Source organism: Carlito syrichta, unplaced genomic scaffold (assembly GCF_000164805.1).
Source record: "Carlito syrichta isolate Samal-C Ts95f unplaced genomic scaffold, Tarsius_syrichta-2.0.1 Scaffold302427, whole genome shotgun sequence".
Lineage (NCBI taxonomy): Eukaryota > Metazoa > Chordata > Mammalia > Primates > Tarsiidae > Carlito > Carlito syrichta.
In genome coordinates this window covers 16,086-40,992 of record NW_007246523.1, presented here as the reverse complement: position 1 = coordinate 40,992, position 24,907 = coordinate 16,086, and the positions used below count along the sequence as shown (strand labels likewise).

The window sequence follows — 24,907 nt, the reverse complement described above, 5'->3', positions numbered from 1 at the left end:
TGCCAGGTGGGTTCCTTTCATTCCAGGGAGAGCACAGGGAGCTAATTTCATCAGGCAGTGCCCACTGTTGGGCACTCATCAGACTCTTCTGGGCATCTTGCCTTCCTCCCTCCTGGCAAAGACACTCCCATTTGTTGTCTGCACACCCGGGGGCTTCTTGGCCCACAGGGCCATCTAGCAGTCCACTTATGGAGGCACCTTTTCACGAGGGCCACACTTGAAGAGATGTGTCAGGTGGGATTGGGTCCCTCTAGCAGCGTTAGAAGAGGGAGCTACCGCAGCGGTGTGGTAACCAGTGTGGCTCGGTGTTGGCAAATGGTCTCACACAGCAGAATCTGATGCACTTCTTTCTTTCTTTTTTTTAGAAGCTAAAATGTGTGTGTGTGTGTGTGTGTGTGTGTGTGTGTGTGTTGGAGTCTCACTCTGTCACCCAGGCTGGAGTGCAGTGGCATGCTCCTGGCCACCGCAGCCTCGACCTGCTGAACTCTGGCGATCCTTCCACCTCAGCCTTCCAAGTAGCAGGAACTACAGGCGCGTGCTATCACACCCGGCTAATTTTTGATTTATTATAGAGACAAGGTCTCACCAGGTTGCCCGGGCAGGTCTCGAACCCGCAGGCTCAGGCAATCCACTCATCTCGCCCTCCCAAAGTGCTGGGATGACAGGCTGAGCCACTGAGCCGGCCAGAGGCTAAGTTTTAACTTGTAGTTTACATCAGGAGGTCTTGTTTCCTGGCTTTGTCGTTTTTTGAGTTGTTTTCTCCTCTTCTTTGCCTCGGCGCTACTTTTCACACCTCTGTTGTATAGCCGGTCATCACGTTTAGCCTCCCATCTCAGCTGTCTGAGACTTCCATTATCTTTGTCAGCCACAGCATTCATGCCAGTGTCATCAAACTTGGACTCCATATTTTCATCCAGTAGGTGGCCAAACTCTTCAGCAGATACAAATAGGCTGGAGTCATGAAAGTTTCTTTTTTTTTTCTCAGTCCTTGAAATGAACCCGCAAAGTCAAAGTCATCTGCATCTTTTTTCTGATGCGGTCCTTTTGGACTTCTAAGAGGACAGTGAAAGATTGGTAGGAGGGACAGGCTGGGGTTGGGTGGGTTTAATTATTATTTTAAATTACTTAATCTTTAGAAAAACAACTGCATTTAGTAGATTCTTCTGTAAGGCCCCAAAGAATTTCTCTCTGCCTCCACCCTCTTGGCTTTTAGTACTTCTCTCCTCATGTCCTGAGCTTCTCAGCAACGTGTGGCTCATCTCTGTCCCTCCAGGGCCACTGGCTCAGGGCCCAGAGCTGTGGTCTTGGAGTTTGAGGCTAGACTCTTGAAAGGGCTGGTACCAGACTGGGCCACTGCTGCTTCCTAGGAGTCTTGACAATCTCAAGTCTTCAGATAGCTTAGGATTTGATCGTTGTTCTTACGATGCTTTCCCCAAGTTTGCAATCCTCTGTTGACATACCAGAATTAAAGCCAGATTTTTCTGCACCACCCTCTCCCTAAATGGTTCTGAATATCCGTGTCTGTGCCTCATTGACTCCTGTAAGATGCCACTGTCAGCTGCCTCAGTTCCTTCTAGCTCTCAATAGAGTTTTTCCTCTTCTTGAAAGACAGGCCCAGTTGATATTTATTTTCATGGTCTCCTGAAGCGACAGGTTCAGGGTAACAGAAGTAGAATTTGGGCTTACGCGTTAGCACAGTGGCAGGAAGGGACCATCTCATCACTTGGGTTTTTCAGGTTTACCCTCTGACAGCAGCTCGGCAGCCTGCGGCCCCAGGTTGATCAGCCCACAAACACTCAGCTTCGCTGCCTGACAGAGGAGCCATGGAATGCTCTGTGTCCGTGGGGCTTGCCTTCCTGCTGGTCTGTGAGCAGCTCTCTCTCGGGGAACTCACCTCCTGGCTGAGCAGCCAGTAAACGGTGTGTCTGAGGTGGGACTCCAGGGCCCACGGTGCCCAGAGGCTCCACAGACCTGGGCTCTGCTAAGCCTGTGAGTATGGCTGCCAGGAGGAAGCCACTTCCAGGAGCTTCTTTGACAAGCCCCATCTTTCAGCTTCATGCTTGATTAGGAAGAGGCGGCAGCCCTGGCTGAGCACCCTGAGTGTTTATGGAGCCGGCTGCAGGGCATAATGACATGTCAGTCGTGACACTTACTTGACTTTCTTTCATGAACATGCCGTGAATTCCTGATGATTACCCACTCCACTAGCAAAATGCTGCGCAAGCACTGGAGCTCATCGGAAGGAAGCCACCAGGCTTGACTGTTCGTGGGATGCGGGGAAAGTGGCCGTGAGGGCACTGGAGGGAGAGGAGTTGTAGCAGTGAGCCAGTGTTGGTGTGCAAGCTTTATGTTGAAAGATGTGCTGAGTCATAGGGTCTGTAAAGTTAGTTGCTGAAAAGGATGGAGTCTGCCCATCCAGTGAAGCCTCTTGGAGCTCTGAACTCTTATCACTGTAGCCTGTGAGGGAATCAGATGAGCCCAAGAACCAGCTCTGTATCAACTGGGGCTTGGGGGAGCCATTCTCATTCTGCGTTGGAGCGAGAGAACGTGGTCCGCGGTGGTGAGCGTGCCTGCCGGGCCTCTGTGCTGCTCACCCCGACGGGAGAAGCGGGTGATGAGTGTTGCTCCCAGGGACTCTGCCCCAGGGCCCCACAGGCCACATGGGCTCTGTGGCCCGCACTGTGTCATGATTTCCAAGGTGGGGGCGGGACTCTGATTCCAAGATGTCTTCTCGGAGCGACTTTTCTTGCTTCGACAGCCCTTGGCAGGGAAAGCTCCCTCTGCTGAGCTAACCTGAGGGAAAAGGGGCTAGAGCACTTGTGCCCACTGTGAAGTAGCTGTTCAGCTGACAGGTGTTTCCAGAGAGGACGGGGATTAGGAGCTGTCCTGTCCGTCTCGGTTTCTTTGCGAACAGCACTTGTGTCTGGGACTGCCGCCGAGGAGAGCGTGTGGACATGAGTGTGTGAGCTTGAAGTCTGAAGCATGAGGCCTGCCGACTTCCGTTCCCCCGCACTCTTGCATGCACGTTCATGAGTCTCAGTGTGACTCACTGCGAGTCCCCAGAGCAGCCCACTCAGAGGTTTCTCTTCAGTGCTCTGATGTACACAAGGAGGGCACCTCCTCCTGGAAAGTCATGCCATTCAGAGGCACCATCTTGCAGAGCGACAAGCCAGTGTCCCTGGGCCACAGTCGTCACATGAGGAGTCTTTCTGGACAAGTCTTGGGATCTCTCAGAATTTTATTTTGGTGGGATTGTTACCAATTGATTGCAAACCCAAAGTTTGCCCTTGCTTGCCTGAGTTCTAAGAATTCATTTGTGTCATCTTCCCAAGCAAAACAAAGGTGAGGCGGGGGAGAGAGAGACAGACTGACCAACCGACCCCCATCTCCCTGTTGAATCTTTTTTTACCCTCTTGAGAGTTACAGATGGGATCAACTTGTTTATTTTGTTATTTCCTTCTTTTAAAAAGATTTTTCTGATCTAATATTAGAAGCATACAGAAAGTATTGGTGCCTGACATACCTGCAGACAAAGTCTTGGCCCTGCCATGTGTGTTCCAGGCTTTTTCTTCGCTTTTCTTTTTTTAAGTGATGAGATAGCACAGTTAGAGCTGAAGTCTTCTCCTATTCCTTTTTTTAACTCTCACCCCAAGTGTTACCACAGTCCCTGGTCTGTGTTCCTCCTTCCCACACCTTTGCAGTTCGGGCAGGGCTTCTGGATGCCTGCTCATGATTTTAAGTATTCTTTCCACCTTCAGTGATGGTTGGCTACCCTGAGCAAGCCAGTAGATTCAGTTGTGTGCCTGGAGCCCAGATGTTTTGTGTGCATTTTAATGTGGATTGTTTTGGTAAGGAAATGTTCCTTTGCCGAACCAGTGAAAGAAACAAAAGAGGAAGAAAAGAGTAGGCCTCCCTCCACCCCACATTGCTGCTGTCTGCCAGCCTGTGTGCCCCCTACTCTCCAGCCTGGTTGTGTCCAGACAGGAACTCTGCATGGAAGGTTCGCGCACAGCTCCTCACCCGCCGGAGGTCTCTCACGAGTCCAGTGCTCTTGCATCTTAAACCCTTTGTATTAATGCTTTCCTCCTCGTGTTGGAAAAGGCTGTGCAGTCTTTGTAGGGCCTTTCAAGCCCCGCTCTGCTCCTGGATAGTGCTGTGCGGGCATCCCAGTGGGCAGACCCCTGGGATCTGCAGGCATTGGCCTCTGATGCTTCCTGCTCAGCCCAGGGTGAGGGGTAGCGGTACAAAGGAGATTTACATTGGGTATAGTGGTTTTTATCTTCCAATCACTGTAACATTCTAGGCTCATCCATTTTTAATTATAATGATTGTTTTTCCCAGTCAGCAAATATTAAGTTCTATTTTTTATTTATTTAACCAGCAGCTATTTATTGATACCTATTATGTACTCATTTCATGTTTTCAACATTGGGGCACAGGAATAAAAAGGAGAGCTCATGAAGCTTCCATGCTGTTAGGTAATTAAGCAGATGAACAGGAACTGACCGACTGGTAGTGAGCCCAGTGCAGAGAAGGGAGGAAAGGGACTGATGACTCCTGCCAGGGGTGACTGTAGACCAGGTTTTCAGGGCATTTCACCTGGCCTTGAGATGATGGTAAGAGAGGGTGGATGGGTGAAGATTGGGAGCTGAGGATTTCAGCCTGAGGGAACGGTAGCAGGTGCAAAGGCCCCGAGTCCTTTTGTTATGTCTTCCTGCTCACCGAGCAAGTTACAGCCTGGGTAGACAAAGACAGTGTAAGTGGTGTTCTAACACTCAGTCCTGTATGGAGAGCCATTTATCTGAGGTTTTGATGTGCATTAAATTAAAGCTCAAACTGGCTTACATGAGGTGATGGCGATTGCATCTCTCTGTGGGCTGAAAGCTGTTCCCTCTTTCCTCAGCTCTACGTCTCCTCAGAAAGCCGCTTCAACACGCTGGCCGAGCTGGTTCACCATCATTCCACAGTGGCCGACGGGCTCATCACCACTCTCCACTATCCAGCCCCCAAGCGCAACAAGCCCACTGTTTACGGCGTGTCTCCCAACTACGACAAGTGGGAGATGGAGCGCACAGACATCACCATGAAGCACAAGCTGGGCGGAGGCCAGTACGGGGAGGTGTACGAGGGTGTGTGGAAGAAGTACAACCTGACGGTGGCGGTGAAGACCTTGAAGGTAGGCCAGGGCTGCTGTGATGCCTTCGCTAGAGGGGTAAGGAGGCCACTGGCGCTTCCAGAGCTACATTACGAGGGCCGAAGGCGAGGGCTCCGGCAGGGCCAGGTCGTTGACTCCTCCATCTCACACCATGGGTGTTTCTTTTGTGTGAGTTGATCATTCTTATAATCCCAGTGTGTTTCCACACATGGGGAGGGCCAACGCGTGCTGAGGGGTTTGGTGTAAAAAGCCGAGTCATTTGGAGAAGTTTCCTCATTCTATGGCAAGAGGCTTTTAAAGCCGTGGGTTTCTATTCTTTTGAGTGGCTTGGAGATCGCTTCCTACTGAGAGTTAAGGAAAGGAAGGAAAAAAGCTCTCTGAGATTTGAAAGAAGGTTTAACCAAGACACGTGTGACTCGTCTGTGACTTTCTGTTGGCAGATCCTCCAGGCAGGTGCATTGGGTGTTCCCAGCAGGTTCCCATTCTGTGCCCAGACTCCTGCAGGAAGTACCCGCTAGAAAGGCGTCAGGGAAACTCGCTTTTTACCAACTCACACACAGCCCATTCTTTCTTGTTAACTGCAACTTCCACTCTCTTGACTAATGAATACTGCTTGTAGTTTCCAGACTTTTTTTTTTTTTTTAAGTTCTTTGAAATCCTTAGGACACCAAGGAAAGGAAGTTTTCATTTTCAGTCCTTTGGCTTCTTCAAATGTGATCTGAGCTTTTCCCTGTGGCGAGAGTGTCCCCTAGTGTTGACTTACATTATTTTCACTTGTTTTAAATGAGCTGTGAGTGCATTGACGTGTGCACAGACACCTAGAGAGGGAGCCCCTTTTTGTAGCTACCAGCAAAGAAAAAGACCTGAAACACCCACTGCTGGGAAAAACAGACCCAAGTTTGCGTGTGTGTCTCAAAAGCCATATACGTTTAGCTGGCTCCGCCAATGCGCTTGCCTTTCAGGTACTCGGACTTAGCTGATGCCTTCCCTCAAAGGCTCTGTGAGATAGGAAATAGGATTTCTGGCTGGTATAAAGTGACTGCTTCGGAGAAAAGATCCCTTTCTTTAGTCCTAGAACCAGGTGGCTTTCTGACTCTCATATTCAACGTGTGCCCCAGCCTTCAGGACAGGACTGGCACTTGAGAGGGTAGCATGGTTCAGGATCACCTTGAGGACTCTCGACTGTTTCCCAGATAGGACTTTTTACTAACTGAATAAATACTGATCGAGTTCCTCACTCCTTTCCAGATCCTGGGCTCAACACTGGGATTAGAAAATGAAAAGAACGGGGCAATCCATTCCGGCTCCCTCCCGCTGCTGGGAGTTTTCCTGTCTTCTAAATGAATTCCTACTTTAAAAAAGAAAATGAAAAGGACAGGTCCGAGTTCCTCACCTCTGGCAGGGGGCGGTCCAGGTAGTAGGAGAAACAGGCAGAGGGACCAGGGTAACAGTGCAGTGGCAGAGGCTCATGGTCAGAGCCACCACCATGAGAGGGTACAAGGGGGAGGACTGGGGAGCTGTACGTGTGGGCAGTTGCGAGCCAGGGCATGGCCACAGGAGAGAGACTGAGAGGAGCACGTAAGCCTCAGCAGCCTTGAACTCTGACTAGGGCACCGCTGAGAGGTTTGATGCCCAAGAAAAACATGACTCGATGTGAGTTTCTCTGAGATGGTGGTGTTGGAGTGCACTGGTGATCAGTGGCTTGTGATGGGAACCACAGCAATCTGTCAAAGGTCAGGCGCCTGTGGTTTTGGGCTAACAGATTTGTATACCTGTATGCTGCGTTTTGTAATCAGTGCCTATCTCTCTATACACGTGCAGTTTAGTTCACTATCCTCATAGGAAACAGCTGTTGCCTCGTGTCTCTCAACCACAGGCGCGCAGGAGAGGGCTGTGCCTGGGCTCCAGCACCTCAGCTGGAGACGGAGTTGAAGACCAGGCCCGAGCAACGGGGCCTTGACCAGCTTGGTGCACTGGGAAGGACTGAGGCCTTACCACACATTTCCCAGGATTTACACAAAGTACACTCGACTTCAGCCGGTGAAGGCTGGTCTGAAACTTTAAAAAGAGATTGAATTTGCATAGCTTGGTATTTGAGGAAACCTCGGTGGACGCTGCCACGGCGTTCTTCTCTGAGCAACTGCAGGAGGGTCGGAGGAGGGATCCTGCGGGCGCTCGGTGTGGTAGGGGTCTCCTCGCACCCCCGAGTCAGAATATGCTTGGACAGCCATGTATGGTTGTTCTTTTTACTATGTTTTTGATAACCCTTCCAAAGATCCTGATTGTCTTAGGATTCCCCAGTTAGAAAGGCATTGCAGGCTCCAGTTGCCTGGATTTCTGTGAGTTATCCTCCCCAAGTGGTTTCTAGGGAGGGAAAAGCTGGCATGTTTCTTCCTAGAAGTATGCTATCTGAAAGTATGGTACTAAGCAACTGCTAAATAAATTGTCCCTCCTTCTGCCTGCCCTGCACAAAAACATCCCTGTGGTATGTTGCCTATTTGTCAAGTAAGATTAGTATCAATATCAAAGCTATAGAAATTGAGGACTTCAAGTGTGTTTTATTTTTATTTTTTATTTTTTTAAGTTGGAGTCTCACTCTGTCGCCCAGACGGGAGTGCAGTGGCATGCTCCCGACCACCGCAGCCTTGCCGTGCTGGCTCTGACGATCCTTCTGCCTCAGCCTTTCAAGTAGCCGGAACTACAGGCGTGTGCTACCACGCCTGGCTAATTTTGATTTATTGTAGAGACACCGGCTCAGGCAATCCACTCGCCTTGGCCCCCAAAGTGCTGGGATTACAGGCTGAGCCACGGAGCCTGGCCCAAGTGTGTTTTAAGTTACAATGATGATAATCACCTCTTGTGCCCTTATTCTGTGCCTGGCAGAGTTTTGAGTGCTTATTACATATTACATCTCATTTACTCCTTACTGCCTTAAGAGAAGGGTACTGATATTACAAGTTGAGCACCCCAAATCTGAAAAGCCAAAATCCACAATGCTCCAAAGTCTGCAACTTTTTGAGCACCGATCTCATGCTCAAAGGAATGTACATTGGAGCTTTTCAGACTCGAGATGCTTACCCAGTAAGTATAAAATAAATATTCCAAAATCAGAAACAGTCCAAACTCTGAAGCACTTCTGGTCTCAGGCATTTCGGCTGAGGGCCACTCCGCCTGCATCAACATTTAAGCGGAAGCAGAGAGAGGTTAGATGACTGGCCTGGCTTCACACACCAGAAGTGACAGAGCCATGATTTGAACCCAGGCACCTGACTCCACAGCTCAACTCTTCTCCTTTTCCTTTTTTTGATCGTAACTCGGGTTCTTGGTCTTCAGACACCATGAAAAATATACATCAACCACAGTCATGCCCTTTTAAAAAAAAAATCACCTTTTCCCCCTCTCTCCCATTTACTTCCCTCACAGGCTGTAGCTACGATCTACCTCTCTCTTCAGAACTTCTTGAAAAACCCTTGCAGCTCTAGCCCAACTCCATTCCCTCAACAGGTCTCCGGGTCTCTTAGTCTCCCACCCTCCTGTCCTGCCCTATCGCTGATCCCTCCAAGGGCAGAATCAGAAGCCTCCATAACCAGCAGGGGGAGCGAGACCCTACTTTTAACCACCACCATTCCATACTGAGCCAGAAAGGAGGCACTGGGTCATGTACCTTCCAGACAGAAGGAAGACGGGAAGCAAATATGAGAAGGAGAAGTGGGAAACTGGAGTGACGGCCAAGGCCCATTGGGAACTGTTCGTTTGGATTTTGGCAGTATTTGGGGCATAGACTTTGCTGTACCTATGTGTTTGCTATCCGGGTTAAGGCAGGGTGTGCTTAAGAGAACCAGCTGTCATGTACAAGAAGCTTCCCTTTTGGGGAGAGATGGGGGGGTCTCACTGTGTTGCCCAGCGATCCTCCCGCCTCAGCCTCCTAACTAGCTGGACTGTATTCCAGGAGTTTGTAAGTCATTTTTTTACTATGCAACAGTTCTCTAAGTAATAGAATTTGGAAAAGACTACCTACTTTCATCTCGTGTGGCATTCAGATTGACTCATGAACTAACTGACAAATTTACTATTAAAACAGTGGGAAATAACATACAGTACATATTTCTCGAATAGGTGCTCTGTGCACATAGTACTCTTGTACCTCCAGTTTTTGTGTTTTCTTGAGTCCACGTGTGTGTGTCCTTTTTAACATGACATCTTCCTGTAGACACCACTCTGTACCTTCTGTTGTCCACACAGTATATCATGGCAGTCGTTCCTTATCTATCTACATGAGGGTGTCTTCTTTTTGTGCCGACATACTGTAGCACATACCAGCTCTCCCTGGGCCTTGGCAGTATTTCCAATATTTTGGCCCTGCAGTCAGTGCCACAGGGACTGCCCTCATTTGCACCCACGTGGAGCTGTCCAGGTGGATCAGAAACCATGTGCAGCTACAATTCTGATCACGCTGCCCGAGTGCCTTCCAAGGAGCTTGCACCAATTTGCACTCCACCGGCCATGTTGAGAAGGCGCCTGTTTACTGCCCCCGGCACAGTGTGTTTTGGTTTTATTTTCTCTCTCTCAGGAAATTGGTTTTATTGGGGGAGCTCCAGAAACAAGCAGGGAAGGCAGGGCTCCATGACAGTATTAGTACTTGGCGTCAGACACATGGCAGCCGTCTGACTTGACGACGAGGGCTACATGTTAGAGAGAGGTCACACATCTCAGAGCCTGCTATCGGCCTGTCACACTTGCTCTTGCAAGAAATCATTCTTCGCAGGGTCCTCCTTGGGCCATGGAGCTTGATGCAGTCGCAGTATTGGGGACAAGAGTTCCAGGGGTTCCCCTGTGAGGTAGTCCCTCATGGCTTTTTGCCTGATCTTCAAGTCTTATATCTGGCGTGGGGACCGCAGTCCTCAGTCTAACTTGGAAGCCTTGTGCTGTCTCTCCAGTATGTTTTTCATCGTGTTGATCCTGGTTTACCTGGTAGATAAAGGATGGCACATCGCTGTGCTTGTGACCTTGCTTACCTAGCCTTTGACTAAAAGCTAGAAACAGAAGTGGAAACTGATCTACCTGTAGACAAGAGTAGGGCCCGGAGTCCCCGCTGAGAAGAGGGTATTGAGAGCTTAAAGTCTGTGCAGAAACTGCCAGGAGGCCGAGCCATTTCTAAAAACTCTTTTTCAGGCTGTAAAATACCTAAAATTGGTGAACAAAAAGGAGGAAACCGATTAGGAAATACCTGGGAGATGTTAAGTGTGGGAGAATGTACCTGTGAATAATACAGATAGTGTAGCATCCTTTAAAGAGCCAGCCTTTGTTTCATACAAGCTGTGGTTCCTTCTTACACTGAACGCTTGGTCTGCTCAGGAATGGAGTTCAGCTGTCTTAGTAGTAACAAAGTGAGCACCAAGACAGTATCGGCTGCATTTCAGGCACTGCTCTTGGCACTGTTTGGGCATGAGGAAATTCAGATGTTCCCTCCCCTGTGCAGATAAGGAAACAGATTCAGAGAGGGTAAGTAACTTGCCAGGGTCACAGCATCAGAGCTAGGTAGGTCGGACTCATAAGTCAGTCTCCTAGCCACTCTGCTGCACCATTCAGAATGTTCATTATCCGGGCCAGTAAGTGCTTGTAAAGAGAGGCCAGTTGACCATCTCTCTCCCTGACCAGCACTGAAGAGACTGGGCTGAAAATTCACAGTTTTCACTCAAAGCATTTTCTTCACCCTAATTCATCTGAGTTCATTTTATTTTACTGTACAAATGGAACTAAAAGTAAATAAAAAATAAAGGAATGTCATGGGAGCGCATCAGGGATATTTCCAGTTTAAACAACTACAAATGTAGGTTGCTATTAACAATCTAAACTATAAATTGAACTAAGTCTGATTCCAGCAGGGGGAGACAAATCCACACTGATTTTCTGAAAGAAACACAAGGAACTGTTTCTACTTTTCCTTGTGAGTGTGTAAGAGAGACGGGAGAGAGAAGAGATGCCTTTGAAAACCATGTTGTTCCTTTTGCGTGTTCATGCCCCTCAGGATTTTTCACACGGGTCTTCTAGAAAAGGGTCAGTAGCTGTAAAAGCGAATGATGGATCCGAAATGATTTTGCTGTGCATGGCTTATTCTGTGGTGCTTTAAAATTGAAACACTTGTCTAGAAAGCCTCATTTGAGAGGCACTTTCTGAGCATGTTATTGGCCAAGCAAGATTCTTAAAGCCCAGTCCTGTACGTGAGCAGCATGGAATCCCCTGATTCTGGCAAACTTCGCTTCCCAGCATTTGACATTAGCGTGTCACCCTGGTAGATCACAGCACTCTGTGCCAAAAACAGCATGGTCCGCTGAGCATGTTAAGGAGCAGAGAGGGCTCAGAAGAATTCAACAGCCAATGGGGGCAGTAGGGATGAGTTCTTTCCCCTGTACAGCTTGGCACAGTGACTACCAACGATGTGTAATTGACATTAAGAGCTGCTCACCATTTTTAAAGAGCAATAAATTGCTTCTAAGTTTCAGTCTCACAGAGCCCAGAGCTGGGAGATAATGGGCTGACACATAGCCTCATTGGTCATGCTTCGCTTGTAAACAGGATTGACCCAAGCAGGAAAGCTGTGAGGAAAGGTTGGCCTGTCCTCTGGACGTCTCTTCCGTGTCAGGGGGACGGATGGGGCAGCCCCCAGTGAGTGAGGACAGTCAGAGCACTTTGTCTCCCAAAGGGGCAGGGAAATAGAAGCTTCCACATTAACAGAGAGTTGAGAAAGCCTTCCTCTTGGGGAGCCACATTTTCATGACGCTCGCTCCCCATCCCCCATTTCTCTTCAAAGTCAGACTCATGCTGAAACTTGGAGGCATCTCACTTCCTCTGGTGGTCTTTGTAGCCAGGTGCTCACAGTGGGACAGACCATTCAGCACCCACCTGCCTCTTGTTTGGATGATCGATTCAGAAGACGGTGGCTTTTTTTTTTTCCTTTAAAGACAAAAAGAGGCTTGGCCATGTAGGCCAAGGCCAAGGCTCTATGTGATAGGGCCAACCCCAGGATGAGGCATCACAGAACATCAGATTTGACGTAGGCTGAAAAGATGTGAGGAAGTGGAGACACAGCATCTTGTTCGTCCTGGGCACTTGCCGAGAGCTTGCTCCCCCTTGGCGTTCAGATACTGTGAACTTGTTAGCACGTGACGTGTACTGATGACACTTGTGAATGTGTTGTCAGGGGAGCTGCTGGTGAGGATTACTCTAGAATCTGAGTAATTGACCTGACAGATAGTGGCAACTGCTTCATTAGAGCCCCGTGCACCACATGCGGCAGCAGCTCAGCCTCCTCTGTGGCTGCCATGTTTGGAGGCATCATTCTTCGGTAATGCGGTGTGTCTCTCTGCCATCAAGGTGTCATTCCCTTAAATCGGTCACATTTCAGATTCTTCAGGCGATTCTTTGCTTATGCCAAGTATGTTAGGACCCCTTGGAAACCAGATACTCCTCAGGGAAGCAGTACCGTGTATGTAGTATTTGCCACTGCACATCTCACCCACCCCCACAAACTCCAAAAGGTGGGGAAACACATATGGTGTGCATAGCAGTCACCAGAAGCAAGTTGTCAGCATGTGCAAGCCAGCTTTGGCCTGCTGCCTTGGGGGAGGATTCAGAAGTTCAGCATCAAAGGGGAAAATGCTTTGTGCCTTAGGGGTGATGATCACCTGGCCCGAACCATGTGGCCATCAGAAAAGGTAGCCCCGACAAGTGTACGAAGTCGAAGCTGCAACTTGTATGAACGATTCAAGTTGTACTTTCCCACCTGCTTGCGGCAACCATTTCACCACTCCTTTTCTTCTGCAGGAGGACACCATGGAGGTGGAAGAGTTCTTGAAAGAGGCTGCAGTCATGAAAGAAATCAAACACCCTAACCTGGTGCAGCTCCTCGGTGAGTAAGCACAGCACTCTGGAGGGTGGGGCTTGTACCCATTCCCTCTGGGGCGACCAGGTGCTGGGAAGGAAGTGATGGTTGGCTCACTGCCTTGAAGGCTCTCATTCGGACGTCAGCACTCTGCCAACACTCAGCCACTGGTGTAAGGAGGCTGGTGTGTGTGTTTGTGCATGTGTATGTGTGTGTACACATGTGTACCTGTGTGTATCAGAGAGGGAGAACATGTGATTGCTTTAAATGGATACCCAAAATCAGTCAAATGCAAATCTGAAATTGGCTTCTGAAAACTTGAGAATTTTCGAGAGTTTTCTCACTAAAGTGACTCCGTAAGTAGATGTAACCACTTGAGGGCAGCTCACAGTGGCTTAGGTCATTTCATGTGGGGCCTGGTCTTTGCTTCTGAACTCAGTGGTAGTCTCTCTGTGTAAATGCAAGTTCACTGTCTGGAGAGGAAGAAAACAGCATGGCCAGGGCTCCCCCACCCCACGGGAGCACAATCTGAAGCCACAGGTGCTCGGAGCCATGTTAGAAGTCGGGCCCAGGACTCAGGGGCAGAGTCCGAATCTGTGTCAGAAGCCTTTTCTTTAGACGGTCGTCACTAAGGAGTGGAGCCCTGTGCTGAAGCCACCCGTGTCTTGTTGGCAGGGGTCTGCACCCGGGAGCCCCCGTTCTACATCATCACCGAGTTCATGACCTATGGGAACCTGCTGGACTATCTGAGGGAGTGCAATCGGCAGGAGGTGAACGCCGTGGTGCTGCTCTACATGGCCACACAGATCTCGTCAGCCATGGAGTACCTGGAGAAGAAAAACTTCATCCACAGGTAGGGCTTGGCGGAGCAGCCCAACCGCAGAACTGCTGAACTGCAGAGTCGGGTACAGGGCAGCCTTTTCGAAAGGCCCCGGCCCACGAGGTCCTAGGGCTCAGCTTCTAACTGTAGTGCTGGCAGCACATTGGACCTTGGAACAAAGGCACACGCAAGGCTCCTGACTCTACAGGCACGCGTCCAGGGCTAAATTCGGCCAGGCCTAGACCTTGGACCAGCGGAGCTGTAAATCCCCGGGGTAAGAAGTGTTTCACTTCCGAGCCATTTTGGACTAAGTGGAGTATGAAATGCAGTTCATAAAGGCGTCCTTCCTGGTAATCACAGCTCCCTCTGAATGGAGGGCTCATTTTTCCGCCGAGGCCAGTGTCCATCAGTAATGACCTCTTCCTGGGAGCTGTTGCCATTGCTTTTAGACACATTCATGATAACAGCCCATGCATGTTTAAGTGAGTGTGGTTTTTATCCTCCTTTCTCTTTATTAGCATTTCATTCTCCACTGAACTTCCTGTCATTTGGTTCAGGGATGTTTCCACAATTGTCAGGGCTGTATATATGGAGACCTAAATGAAGCATCTTTGCTGTTTTAAACCCTGGAGTGTTCTGACCTTCAAGTGTGCCACAATTATCTTGGTCTTTGCATTCTTCACTGGTGGAAATGGCTTCCTAGCAAAGTGCTAGCCTGTGCAGGACAGAATCTGATGGGCTTTGCCGGAGCCTTTCATACAGGATGTCTCCACGCCACCATCGTGACCTTTCCTACTCAATTAGCTCGAGTGTGAAGCCTCTACATGAGATTTCATAGCGAGGCATAAGAGTAGCATGTGTGAAATGCTGGCGGCTCCTTGTAAGACAGATTTTCCATGCTCCGTGAGAGCTGATCCAGATGCTCCTGGCAGCCAGGAGAGTGAACCCTCTGATGCTGCAAATTGAGATTCCTTGACTTCTGGTTTGCTGTGCATAGCTAGGTCTGTTCCTTCTTCATTCAGGCAAACTGAAACTGCTTTACCCAAATCCTATTAGGCACAACTCTTCTGTATTTAATTTCTCTCTCATTGCCGATGATCACGCTATCTTATGCCGCCATCGCCCTCAGCTGCAGCCTCTTCTCGTTCCTCACTTCCAGTTTGCCTGTGATTTCATGGCTCACGTTCAGGAACCACAGATTAGACTCCCACCTCCCTGGGCACACAGGAGGCAGAGGCAGCGGATTATGTAGGAGAGAGGTTTGGGGATGCATTTGGGTAAGCATCAGGAAGGAGGAGGAAGGTAGGTAGCAAGGCTAGGTAAAGAATGCCGTGGGCTTTGTTTTATTTTGTCCTGTCGAGTCTGAATAGGACATGCGGAGACTCGCCCTGATGGAAGTTTCTGGTGATCAAGGACTAGGCTAAGTGTGCCCCTGCCTGGAATGGTGTAGCAGTAACCACACACTGGCTGCTCTCCAGGCCTCAGTCGAAGCACTTTGCATATTAATTCATTACCATCACAACACCCCTAAGAGGTCGGCGCCACTGTTATCATCTTCATTTTACGGATGAGGTAACTGAGCCCCAAGGTAATTAACTAGCTCCAGGTCATGGGGCCAGGGAGCCGGCTCCCAGCCCAGCCCCTGCTGCCTCTCCCTGGGGGAGCTCAGGGTGCTGAGGAGCTGGTGCTCCTCCCCAGTGGGGCAGTGGCACAGCTTCTGGGGACCAGACTCAAGCTTCCCCTTGCCAGTACTGCTCTTTTGCTCAGCAGCAGAGGGTTTGTGAAACTGGGGTGTCAGCCAGGAGTTCTCATGGATGAGCTTCTTTCTTTCTTAGAGATCTTGCTGCCCGGAACTGCCTGGTGGGGGAGAACCACTTGGTGAAGGTGGCTGACTTTGGCCTGAGCAGGTTAATGACAGGGGACACCTACACCGCCCACGCCGGAGCCAAGTTCCCAATCAAATGGACAGCACCTGAAAGCCTGGCCTACAACAAGTTCTCCATCAAGTCTGATGTCTGGGGTAAGAGCTGCTGGGCACCAGGACAGTCCACATCCATGGCAGAGGCTTTTCTCTTTCTCTCCTGGCTTTTTTATACCCCTTTCTTTTTCTTCATTTCTTCATTCTCCTTATTTTGTTTCATCCTTTATTTTAAAATCCTTTTTTTTCTGTTTTCTTTCCAAAATGAAGTAAAAGTGAGGCTTTTCTTCCTAAGTAATACAAAATAACTTTTTTTTTGAGTCGGAGTCTCTGTTGCCCAGGCTGGAGTGTGGTGACATACTCATGACCTCTGCAGCCTCGACCTGATGGGCTCAGGTGATCCTTCTGCCTCAGCTTTCCAAGTAGCTGGAACTATAGGTGTGTACCACCATTCCTGGCTAATTTTTTTTTTCTATTGTAGAGATGAGGTCTTGCCAAGTTGCCCAGGCTGTTCTCAAACCCATGGGCTCAGTCATCCTCTTGCCTCCACCTCCTAAAATGCTGGGATTACAAGCATGAGCCACTATACCTAGTCCAGAATAACTTACTTTCTCTCTCTTTTTCTTTTCTTTTTTCTTTTCTTTTCTTTTTTGAGTTGGAGTCTCACTCTGTCACCCAGGCTGGAGTGCAGTGGCATACTCAAGGCACCACAACCTCAGCCTGCTGGGCTCAAGCGATCCCTCTTCTTCAGCCTTCCAAGTAACTGGAACTACAGGCGTGCACCACCACGCCTGGCTAATTTTTTTGATTTACTATAGAGACAAGGTGTCACCATGTTGCCCAGGCGGGTCTTGAACCCGTGGGCTCAGGCAGTCCTCTTGCGTCTGCCTCCCAAAGTGCTGAGATTATAGACATGAGTCACCATGCCCGGCTTTTTTCTTTTTTTAATCTTACCATCTTTTTGTCTTCATTCCAAGCTTGCCTGACTTTGCTGGGGCAGCTAGCTGCCAACCCTATAGGCACCCAGAATCTTCCTCTATGCAGGGAATACGGTTTAGAACTTTCATGTGACAATTTTTAAAATTTTTTAAACTTTTTGTTATGACAGACTGTAAACCTGCACTAAAGAAGATGGAGTCACTGAATGAGCTCCCCTCGTCCCCACCACCCAGCTTCAGTAGGCATCACCTCGTGGCGAGCATGCGTCCTCTGCTCCCCACCCGCCAGACACTTACTGTTTTTTGGTTTTTTTTTTTTTTGAGTTGGAGTCTCACTCTGTCACCCAGACTGCAGTGCAGTGGCCGCTTCTGGCCACCGCAGCCTTGACCTGCTGGACTCCAGCGATCCTTCTGCCTCAGCCTTCCAAGTAGTCGGAATTACAGGCATGCGCTACCACGCCCGGCTGATTTTTTGATTTATTGAAGAGATGAGGTCTCGCTGCCCAGGCGGGTCTCGAACCCGCGGGCTCAGGCAATCCACTCACCTCAGCCTCCCAAAGGCGCGGGATTACAGACTTGAGCCACCGAGCCCGGCTCAGACACTTATTGTTTGGGAGCACATCACAAATGTTATTTTCACATAAATATTCTTTTATGGGTCTCTTAAAGATGACTTTTTTTGATTGGCATAACCACATTGCTACCTATCAACTATCCTGAAGTTTTCAGTGGAACCCTAAGAATTACTCCTCCCTTTTTTTTACTGTGCGTTTGACCTGAGATCCAAAGATGATTCAAAGTGCATCCATGGGTCGGCCCTCAAGTCTCCCCTCATCTAAGCTCCTCCATCTCTGCATTTTCTGTGCTCTCTACTTATTGAAGAAACTCATCATTTGTTCCATAGAGTTTCTCCCATTCTGGGTTTTGCTCTTGTATTCCACCGTGTAGTTTAACATATTTGCCTGGCCTCAGTATTCTCCATAAATGGGCGGGTGCATCCAGACAGCTTGCTCACATTCAGGTTTGATAGTTTTTCTTGTCGTGAGATGCATCAGAGGAGGTGGTGTGTTCTTCCATCAGTGGGTGCACAATGCTTGATCTTCTCTTTTGTGATTTTTAGCAATTTCTGTGCCTAGATCTGATAGTTGACTAGGGGTTGCCAGATGATAATTCTCTAATTCTGTCATTTTTCTCTTGTTTATTAGCGGAGTACTTCTATAAGAAGAAACTGCCCCTCATCTGTTTGGTTGCTCAGTGGGTCAGTTCATATAAGATAAATAATTTGCTTCTTTGCCTTTGTTTACCAGTTTTTGAAATTAACTTTTTGGTTTCTTAATACCCTCAGTGGTGACCAGTTAGGTTTCTGGGGTTTTTTTGCCCATTGTGATAGTATTATTAAATCTTAGATTTAAATATATTTGATGTGTTTCAGTCCACTGCATGTATTTTCCTTGCTGAGATCTGGATTGTCTCATCTTTGGCAATGGGAACTTCAAATTAGCTCCGAGGCTTTTTTTTTTTTGAGTCAGAGTTTCACTCTGTTGCCCAGGCTGGAGTGCAATGGCACATTCACAGCCGCCATAGCCTCGACCTTCTAGGCTCAGGTGATCCTTCCACCTCAGCCTTCCAAGTAGCTGGAACTACAAGCACATGCCACCATATCCAGATAAGTTTTTGACTTATTGTAGAGACGAGGTCTTACCAAGTTGCCCAGACTGGTCTCAAACTCTTAGGCTCAGGCAATCCTCTGGCCTCAGCCTCCCAAAGTGCTGGGATGACAGGCTGAGCCACCGCGCCTGACAACTCCTAGGCCTTTTGGCATTGCCCTGTAGACATGTTACCCATGCTGTCTGGAATTATAAGATATTCCAGGTTCCTTCCTGCCCTAGACCTGAATCACTCGTTTCTCTAAGGAGCCCTTATTCTTGGGAAAAGGAATTTTATTTTAAGGCCCTAGTTTGAGGGTTTCAAAACGTTCAAAGATTTCATAAGATTTTCATGAAATTCTTAGTGCTAGAAGGGGCCTTGGAGATAGTCCTGTACACCTAGAAAGGAACAGCAGCCAGTCTTAGGCACAGAGCTGGTTGGCTACACGGTTCTGAGTAGAACACAGCTGTCTGACTCTCACCACTGGTGTCCTCCCTCCACATGTCTCAGCAAGAAAGTCACATTACCTCAGAGACCCCAGAGGGACTGGTAACCCAGCCATCTTCTCTCCTCCAACGTGTTGTAGTCTGTGGAACGGGGAAGCTTAAAGGCTCATTCTGTCCTGTTTTGTCCTGGGCTATTGGTGATTAAGAGCCTGGCAAGATATCAATGCCTGACCTGTTTCTGGGGCATAACTTCTGAAGACTCTGCACAGGTAACCCAGTTTAAATGCAGTGTGGTTAAATCTTACACATCTTGAACAGCCTTTCTCTTTCTTTTTTAGCATTTGGAGTATTGCTTTGGGAAATTGCTACCTATGGCATGTCACCTTACCCAGGGATTGACCTGTCCCAGGTTTATGAGCTATTGGAGAAAGACTATCGCATGGAACGCCCAGAAGGCTGCCCGGAGAAGGTCTACGAACTCATGCGAGCATGTGAGTCTCCCCCAGCCCCCTTGAAAAAGTGTATGTGGGCGTTGCAAGAAATTCCAATGCAGGAGCGTATACATAAAATACTAAAGTCTTCCTTCCTTTAGTCTTCAAAAGCAACTACTGTAACATAATCTTCAGTCTCTTTTCTTTTTCTTTTTTTTTTGTATCAGAGTCTTACTCTGTTGCCCAGGCTAGAGTGCAGTGACACACTCTTGGCCTCTACATCCTCGACCTGCTGAGCTCAGGCTATCCTGTCTCAGCCTTCTAAGTGGCTGGAACCACAGGCACACTCCGCTACGCCCAGCTAATTCTTTTTTTCTTTTTTTGTAGAGACAAGGTCTCACTGTGTTGCCCAGGCTGGTCTTCAACTCCTGGCCTCAAGTGATCCTCCTGCCTTGGCCTCCCAAAGTGCTGGGATTATGGGCAGGAGCCACCGCACCCACCCAGTCTTTCAGGCTTGTTTTTTTTTCTTTTGGAGTCAGAATCTCACTCTGTCGCCAAGGCTGGAGTGCATACCGTCACCGCAGCCTCAACCTGCTGGGCTCAGGCTATCCTTCTACCTCAGCCTTCCAGGTGACTGGAACCACAGACATGCACCACCACACCCAGCTAATTTTTACATTTATTGTAGAGACAAGGTCTCACCAAGTTGCCTGGGCTGGTCGTGAACACTGAGCAATCCTGTTGCCTCTGCCTCCCCGAGTGCTGGAATTACAGGGTGAGCCACTGTGCCTGGCTGAGACTTTTTTTTTTTTGAGTTGGAGTGTCACTCTGTTGACCAGGCTAGAGTGCAGTGTCACGCTCACAACCACCCCAGCATCCATCTGCTGGGCTCCAGCGATCCTTCCACCTCAGCCTTCCAAGTAGCTGGAACCACAGACTCACACTACCATGCCTGGCTGATTTTTTATTTATTGTAGAGGCAAGGTCTCACCAAGTTGCCCGGACTGATCTCAAACAGGTGGGCTCAAAATACTCTATACCTTTATTTATAGATAGTATATACGTGAGGTTTTTTGGTTTCCTCTCTTAAGCAAAAATGGGATTGATGGATACCAAACCTAGTTTCTTATTAATAAACACACATCCCTGGACCCTACCTTCAAACATTTTGCTATAATATCTAAACACTTGAAGTGATGTTTATCCAGTTGGTTTTATATTATTTACATATATATATTTGTACTGTGTCCTTAAAATGTTTTAATCATGTATTTTATAAGATATTTATATGTGGCCGGGCACAGTGGCGCAAGCCTGTAATCTCAACACTTTGGTAGGCGGAGGTGAGACAATTGCCTGAGCTCAGGGGCTCAAGAGCAGTCTGGGCAACTTGGTGAGACCTCGTCTCTAAAAAAAATTTTTTTTTAAAAAGATATTTATATGATCATTTCCTACACTCAGCAACATATCAGGCATGCCTTTCCAAGTCCATATATTCAGAGCTGTCTGTCCCTCTCCCCACCTCTTATTTTTATATAGCTGCCTGGCACTCCTTTAAATGATTTAATTCATTCTTTCAGTCTCTTTTTAATGAGCATTTGGTTGTTCCACACGTTTTTTTGGTTTTGCCATTATAAACAAGGCAAGCACAAACATTCTCCTGAATGGATCTCTAGATGCTTAGGCTGGTGTTTCTAGAAGTTGAACTGTTGATTCAGATAACTGTGAATTTTACATTCTGGTAAATCTTACAAATTGTCTTCCAAAAACATTTGTGCCAGTTCATGCGTCTGCAAGCAGCGTGTGAGAATGACCGCCCTCACTCCCCACACTGGGCATTCCTCAGCCCCTTCAGTCCTTATTTTAGTCTCGTTTTCATTAGTATTTCTTTACTGATGAGGATTTCAGACGTTGTAACCATGAAGCAAGGATGAGAGAGAAGACGAGCTGTTTGGCTTAGTAATTTTCTACACCTACTAGAGTGGGGCTGGGAAAAATATATTTGTAAATGCAGTTCTCGCCATCAGCATATCTCTGGGGTTTTACAATCCATATTCCTGCCAGCAGCTAATGTCTTTTCAAATTCTTAATGTCTGTAATAGGACACAATGGCATTCATCATTTTAACTTGTTGCAGCAAGAGATGGTAGCAAGATTGGAATGCTTCTTCCATCTCCAGACTTTTTCTTGAGAATTGCTAACCCCACATCATAGGCAAGTCCTCGTAGATGGTCTAACTTGGGTCTCCTCTGTCCAGGTTGGCAGTGGAATCCCTCTGACCGGCCCTCCTTTGCTGAAATCCACCAAGCTTTTGAGACAATGTTCCAGGAATCCAGTATCTCAGATGGTAAAGTACCCGTCCCAGGGGCCTGCATTGGGTGGAAGGTTGAGATGGGGCAGCCATGTGAGACTCCAGCCTGGGTCCTTTATTTTACTTTCTGCTGGAAGTGCATGGGCCAACAAGTCTCATCGGAAACCAGAAAACTGGGCAGAGGTGTTGAGCGTCGGGCTCCCTGTCTCCTGCAGCCCTGCAGAGTTCTGAGAGATGCTGAGTGCCCTTTCTCTAGCATCCATGTCTCTTTTAAACTGAGTATAGGTAACCACTATTATCTTGAAAAGGAGCCACTGTGCCAAGTCGACAGATACTGATGGCTGCTGGGTTGTTGTTTGTATGCCTGTGTGATTCTTAGAAGTGGAAAAGGAACTGGGGAAGCAAGGCGTCCGAGGGGCTGTGAGCACCTTGCTGCAGGCCCCAGAGCTGCCCACCAAGACGAGGACCTCCCGGAGAGCTGCAGAGCACAGAGACACCACAGACGTGCCCGAGATGCCCCACTCCAAGGGCCAGGGAGAGAACGGTATGTCCGCCACCATGTCACTCTTCTTGCCAGAGGCTCAGGGAGAGTCGATAGGCCATATCCGGGGCAGCACAGGCAAATGAGAGGCAGGCACAGCCTCCATAGGTGGTCCAGCTTCGAAAAGGGAAAGGTTCTCACTCCCCAGTGCACCTGTCCCTCCCTCGGAGTCACGCGGGAGCTACTGGCTCCAGCAGTCAGTGACAGGCAGAGATGCTTCTGAAGCCTGCTGGGGAGTGGGCTGCCTTTCTCTGTTATTCACAGCATTTGTGGTGCTCTCTCGGGGTGGGTACAACAGTGATAAGTTGAGCCAAGAGACAGCAGCTCGTGGTGAAAGCACAGGTCGAAGCTCGCTGGAGCACAGAACCAGGAGACACCTGTGGGTGGAGCTAGCCTGTGAAAAGCTTCCTGTGGGTGGAGCTAGTGTCCCCGTGGTTTCTGGGGAGAGTGTCTCTCAGGTGCTGCCCCTGAGGCCAGTGAGGGAGAGGGGTCAGCTCGGGATGGGTCTCAAGGTATTATCACAAAGAATATTAGCAGATTGGATCTTATGCTTCGTACGTGCCAGGCTTAGTTCCATTGAGCGGTTGCCCCCCCCCCAAACCAGTCTTCTGGGTTCTCAGCAGGCCAACTGAACAGCACCTGGGTTTGTGGACGCTCCCGGGGTGCTGTGGTGGACTCGATTTCAGGGGCCACAGACTGGGCAGTGGAAAGGGACAGGACAGAACCAGATCTAAAAGGAGATGTATGATAGAATGTTCACTCACAGCAGATTCTACAGACCCCAATTTTTTTTTATCATGTACCCATATTAGTTAAAAAAAAAAAAAAGTTAAATGTGAGGCTTATATATATAGTGTACACACACACAATCGTAGGAGTCTGGTACATATAATATATACCAAAATACACATTTAGAAGGTTTCCATAAGAAAATAATCCCGTGCCCCCCTGTTACTCACTTTGGAGGTTGTGGCTTGTCGGCTGTCCAGCATCATCGCCCCTCATCCTTCTGTTGGTTTCCATGCCTTCAGGTGGACCAGTAGGTGGGAGGAGGGGCCACTGTGGGAACATTGTGCTTATTAGATGCCCAGTGACGAGCAGTCATGTTCGTTTATGCCCGTCAGGGCTCATCTGAGGAGCGTTTTGATATGTGATCTCCTGGTGAGCCGCGGGTGTCAGCTAGCCACTCAGCGCCGAGGAAGAGCTGTGTATAATTCATTAGCCTCTCGCACTCTCATCCTGTTTCGCCGGGCTGAAGTTTCGGGAGGTGCTCGGCTCTCCCTGGCTCAACCATCCCAGGTGCTGCCTTGGATCTGATCAGTGCACACTTGCCCCTCTGTTCCAAGTTTCAGGTGCTGACCTCTGAGGGAGAGCGTTCTGTCACTCACTAGCGGGAGCTTGGCAGCATCAGAAAGATTTCTTATGAACTATTATTCATATTTAAAGAATGCCATTTAAAATGGCCAGAGGTTATCCCTTCTTGCTTCCATGCATAAAGGCCCGTGGTCCCTATCCCTCGGCGCCACGGCCCCATCCGCCCAGAGCGTTCCTCGTAGGACTCTGCCCGGCTGGCTGTTGGGAGAGCCACAGGTTCTGACCCCTTGCACGGCCTTGTCTGCGTCTTCACTCGCCAGAGAGTGATGGCGAGGGCCCTGCTGCCTGACAGCAAACCCACAGGGACGCCAAGGCCAGGCCATGCCACTTTTCTGTTCCCCTGTCTTCAGGGACAGAAACCTAATCCTTTCCTAGTGATGATCCTAGCAGCACCGGTGACTTTGTTGAGAGATTGTATGCTAAGAGCCACGACACGTGCTGTACATTTAGTGTGTCATTTGCATTCTCCCAGCTACACTGTAATCCACTTCTAAGTGAGAAAGCAGAGGGTGAGCTGGGGGGGAGGTGGCTTGCCTGGGCCTTGAGAGTGGGGGCAGAGCTGGCTGCCAGACTCCCGGGCGCCCCTCCAGGGAGCCTGTGTCTGGACCATCATTTCTTCCGATGTGTTTCAGACCCTCCGGACCAGGAGCCTGCCGTGTCTCCACTGCTGCCTCGGAAAGAACGAGGTGCCCCGGATGGCGGCCTGAACGAAGATGAGCGCCTTCTCCCGAAAGACAAGAAGACCAACCTGTTCAGCGCCTTGATCAAGAAGAAGAAGAAGACGGCCCCCACGCCCCCCAAGCGCAGCAGCTCCTTCCGGGAGATGGATGGCCAGCCGGAGCGCAGGGTGGCCAGCGAGGATGAGGGCCGAGAGAGCAGCAACGGGGCCCTGGCTCTCACCCCCTTGGACACGGCAGACCCAGCCAAGGCCCCAAAGCCCAGCAATGGGGCTGGGGTCCCCAACGGAGCCCTCCGGGAGTCAGGGGGCTCAGGCTTCCGGTCTCCCCACCTGTGGAAAAAATCTAGCACACTGACTGGTAGTCGCCTGGCAGCCGGTGAGGAAGAAGGCGGCAGCAGCTCCAGCAAGCGCTTTCTGCGCTCCTGCTCTGCCTCCTGCGTGCCCCATGGGGCCAAGGACACAGAGTGGAGGTCGGTCACGCTGCCCCGGGACCTGCAGTCCACCGGGAGGCAGTTCGACTCGTCCACATTTGGAGGGCACAGAAGTGAGAAGCCAGCTCTGCCTCGGAAGCGGGCGAGTGAGAACAGACCTGACCAAGTGGCCCGAGGCACGGTGACGCCCCCGCCCCGGCTGGCGAAAAGAAGCGAGGAGGCTGCTGACGAGGTGTTCAAGGACGCTGCCGAGACCAGCCCGGGCTCCAGCCCGCCCAGCCTGACTCCAAGGCCCCTCCGCCGGCAGGTCACCATGGCGCCGGCCCCAGGCCTC

At 49.4% G+C, this 24,907-nt stretch overlaps 1 protein-coding gene across 1 annotated transcript in view; it reads left to right on the top strand.

Annotated features, from left to right (window-relative positions):
- Positions 1 to 24,907, top strand: part of ABL1 (ABL proto-oncogene 1, non-receptor tyrosine kinase) — a 156,928-nt gene that overhangs the window by 129,164 nt on the left and 2,857 nt on the right. The window contains exons 4-11 of the mRNA XM_008056642.2: positions 4,904 to 5,176; positions 12,980 to 13,064; positions 13,713 to 13,890; positions 15,693 to 15,877; positions 19,145 to 19,297; positions 21,495 to 21,584; positions 21,928 to 22,092; positions 24,096 to 24,902. Coding sequence (XP_008054833.1) covers positions 4,904 to 5,176; positions 12,980 to 13,064; positions 13,713 to 13,890; positions 15,693 to 15,877; positions 19,145 to 19,297; positions 21,495 to 21,584; positions 21,928 to 22,092; positions 24,096 to 24,902 — 1,936 coding nt within the window. The remainder of the gene's footprint in view (positions 1 to 4,903; positions 5,177 to 12,979; positions 13,065 to 13,712; positions 13,891 to 15,692; positions 15,878 to 19,144; positions 19,298 to 21,494; positions 21,585 to 21,927; positions 22,093 to 24,095; positions 24,903 to 24,907) is intronic.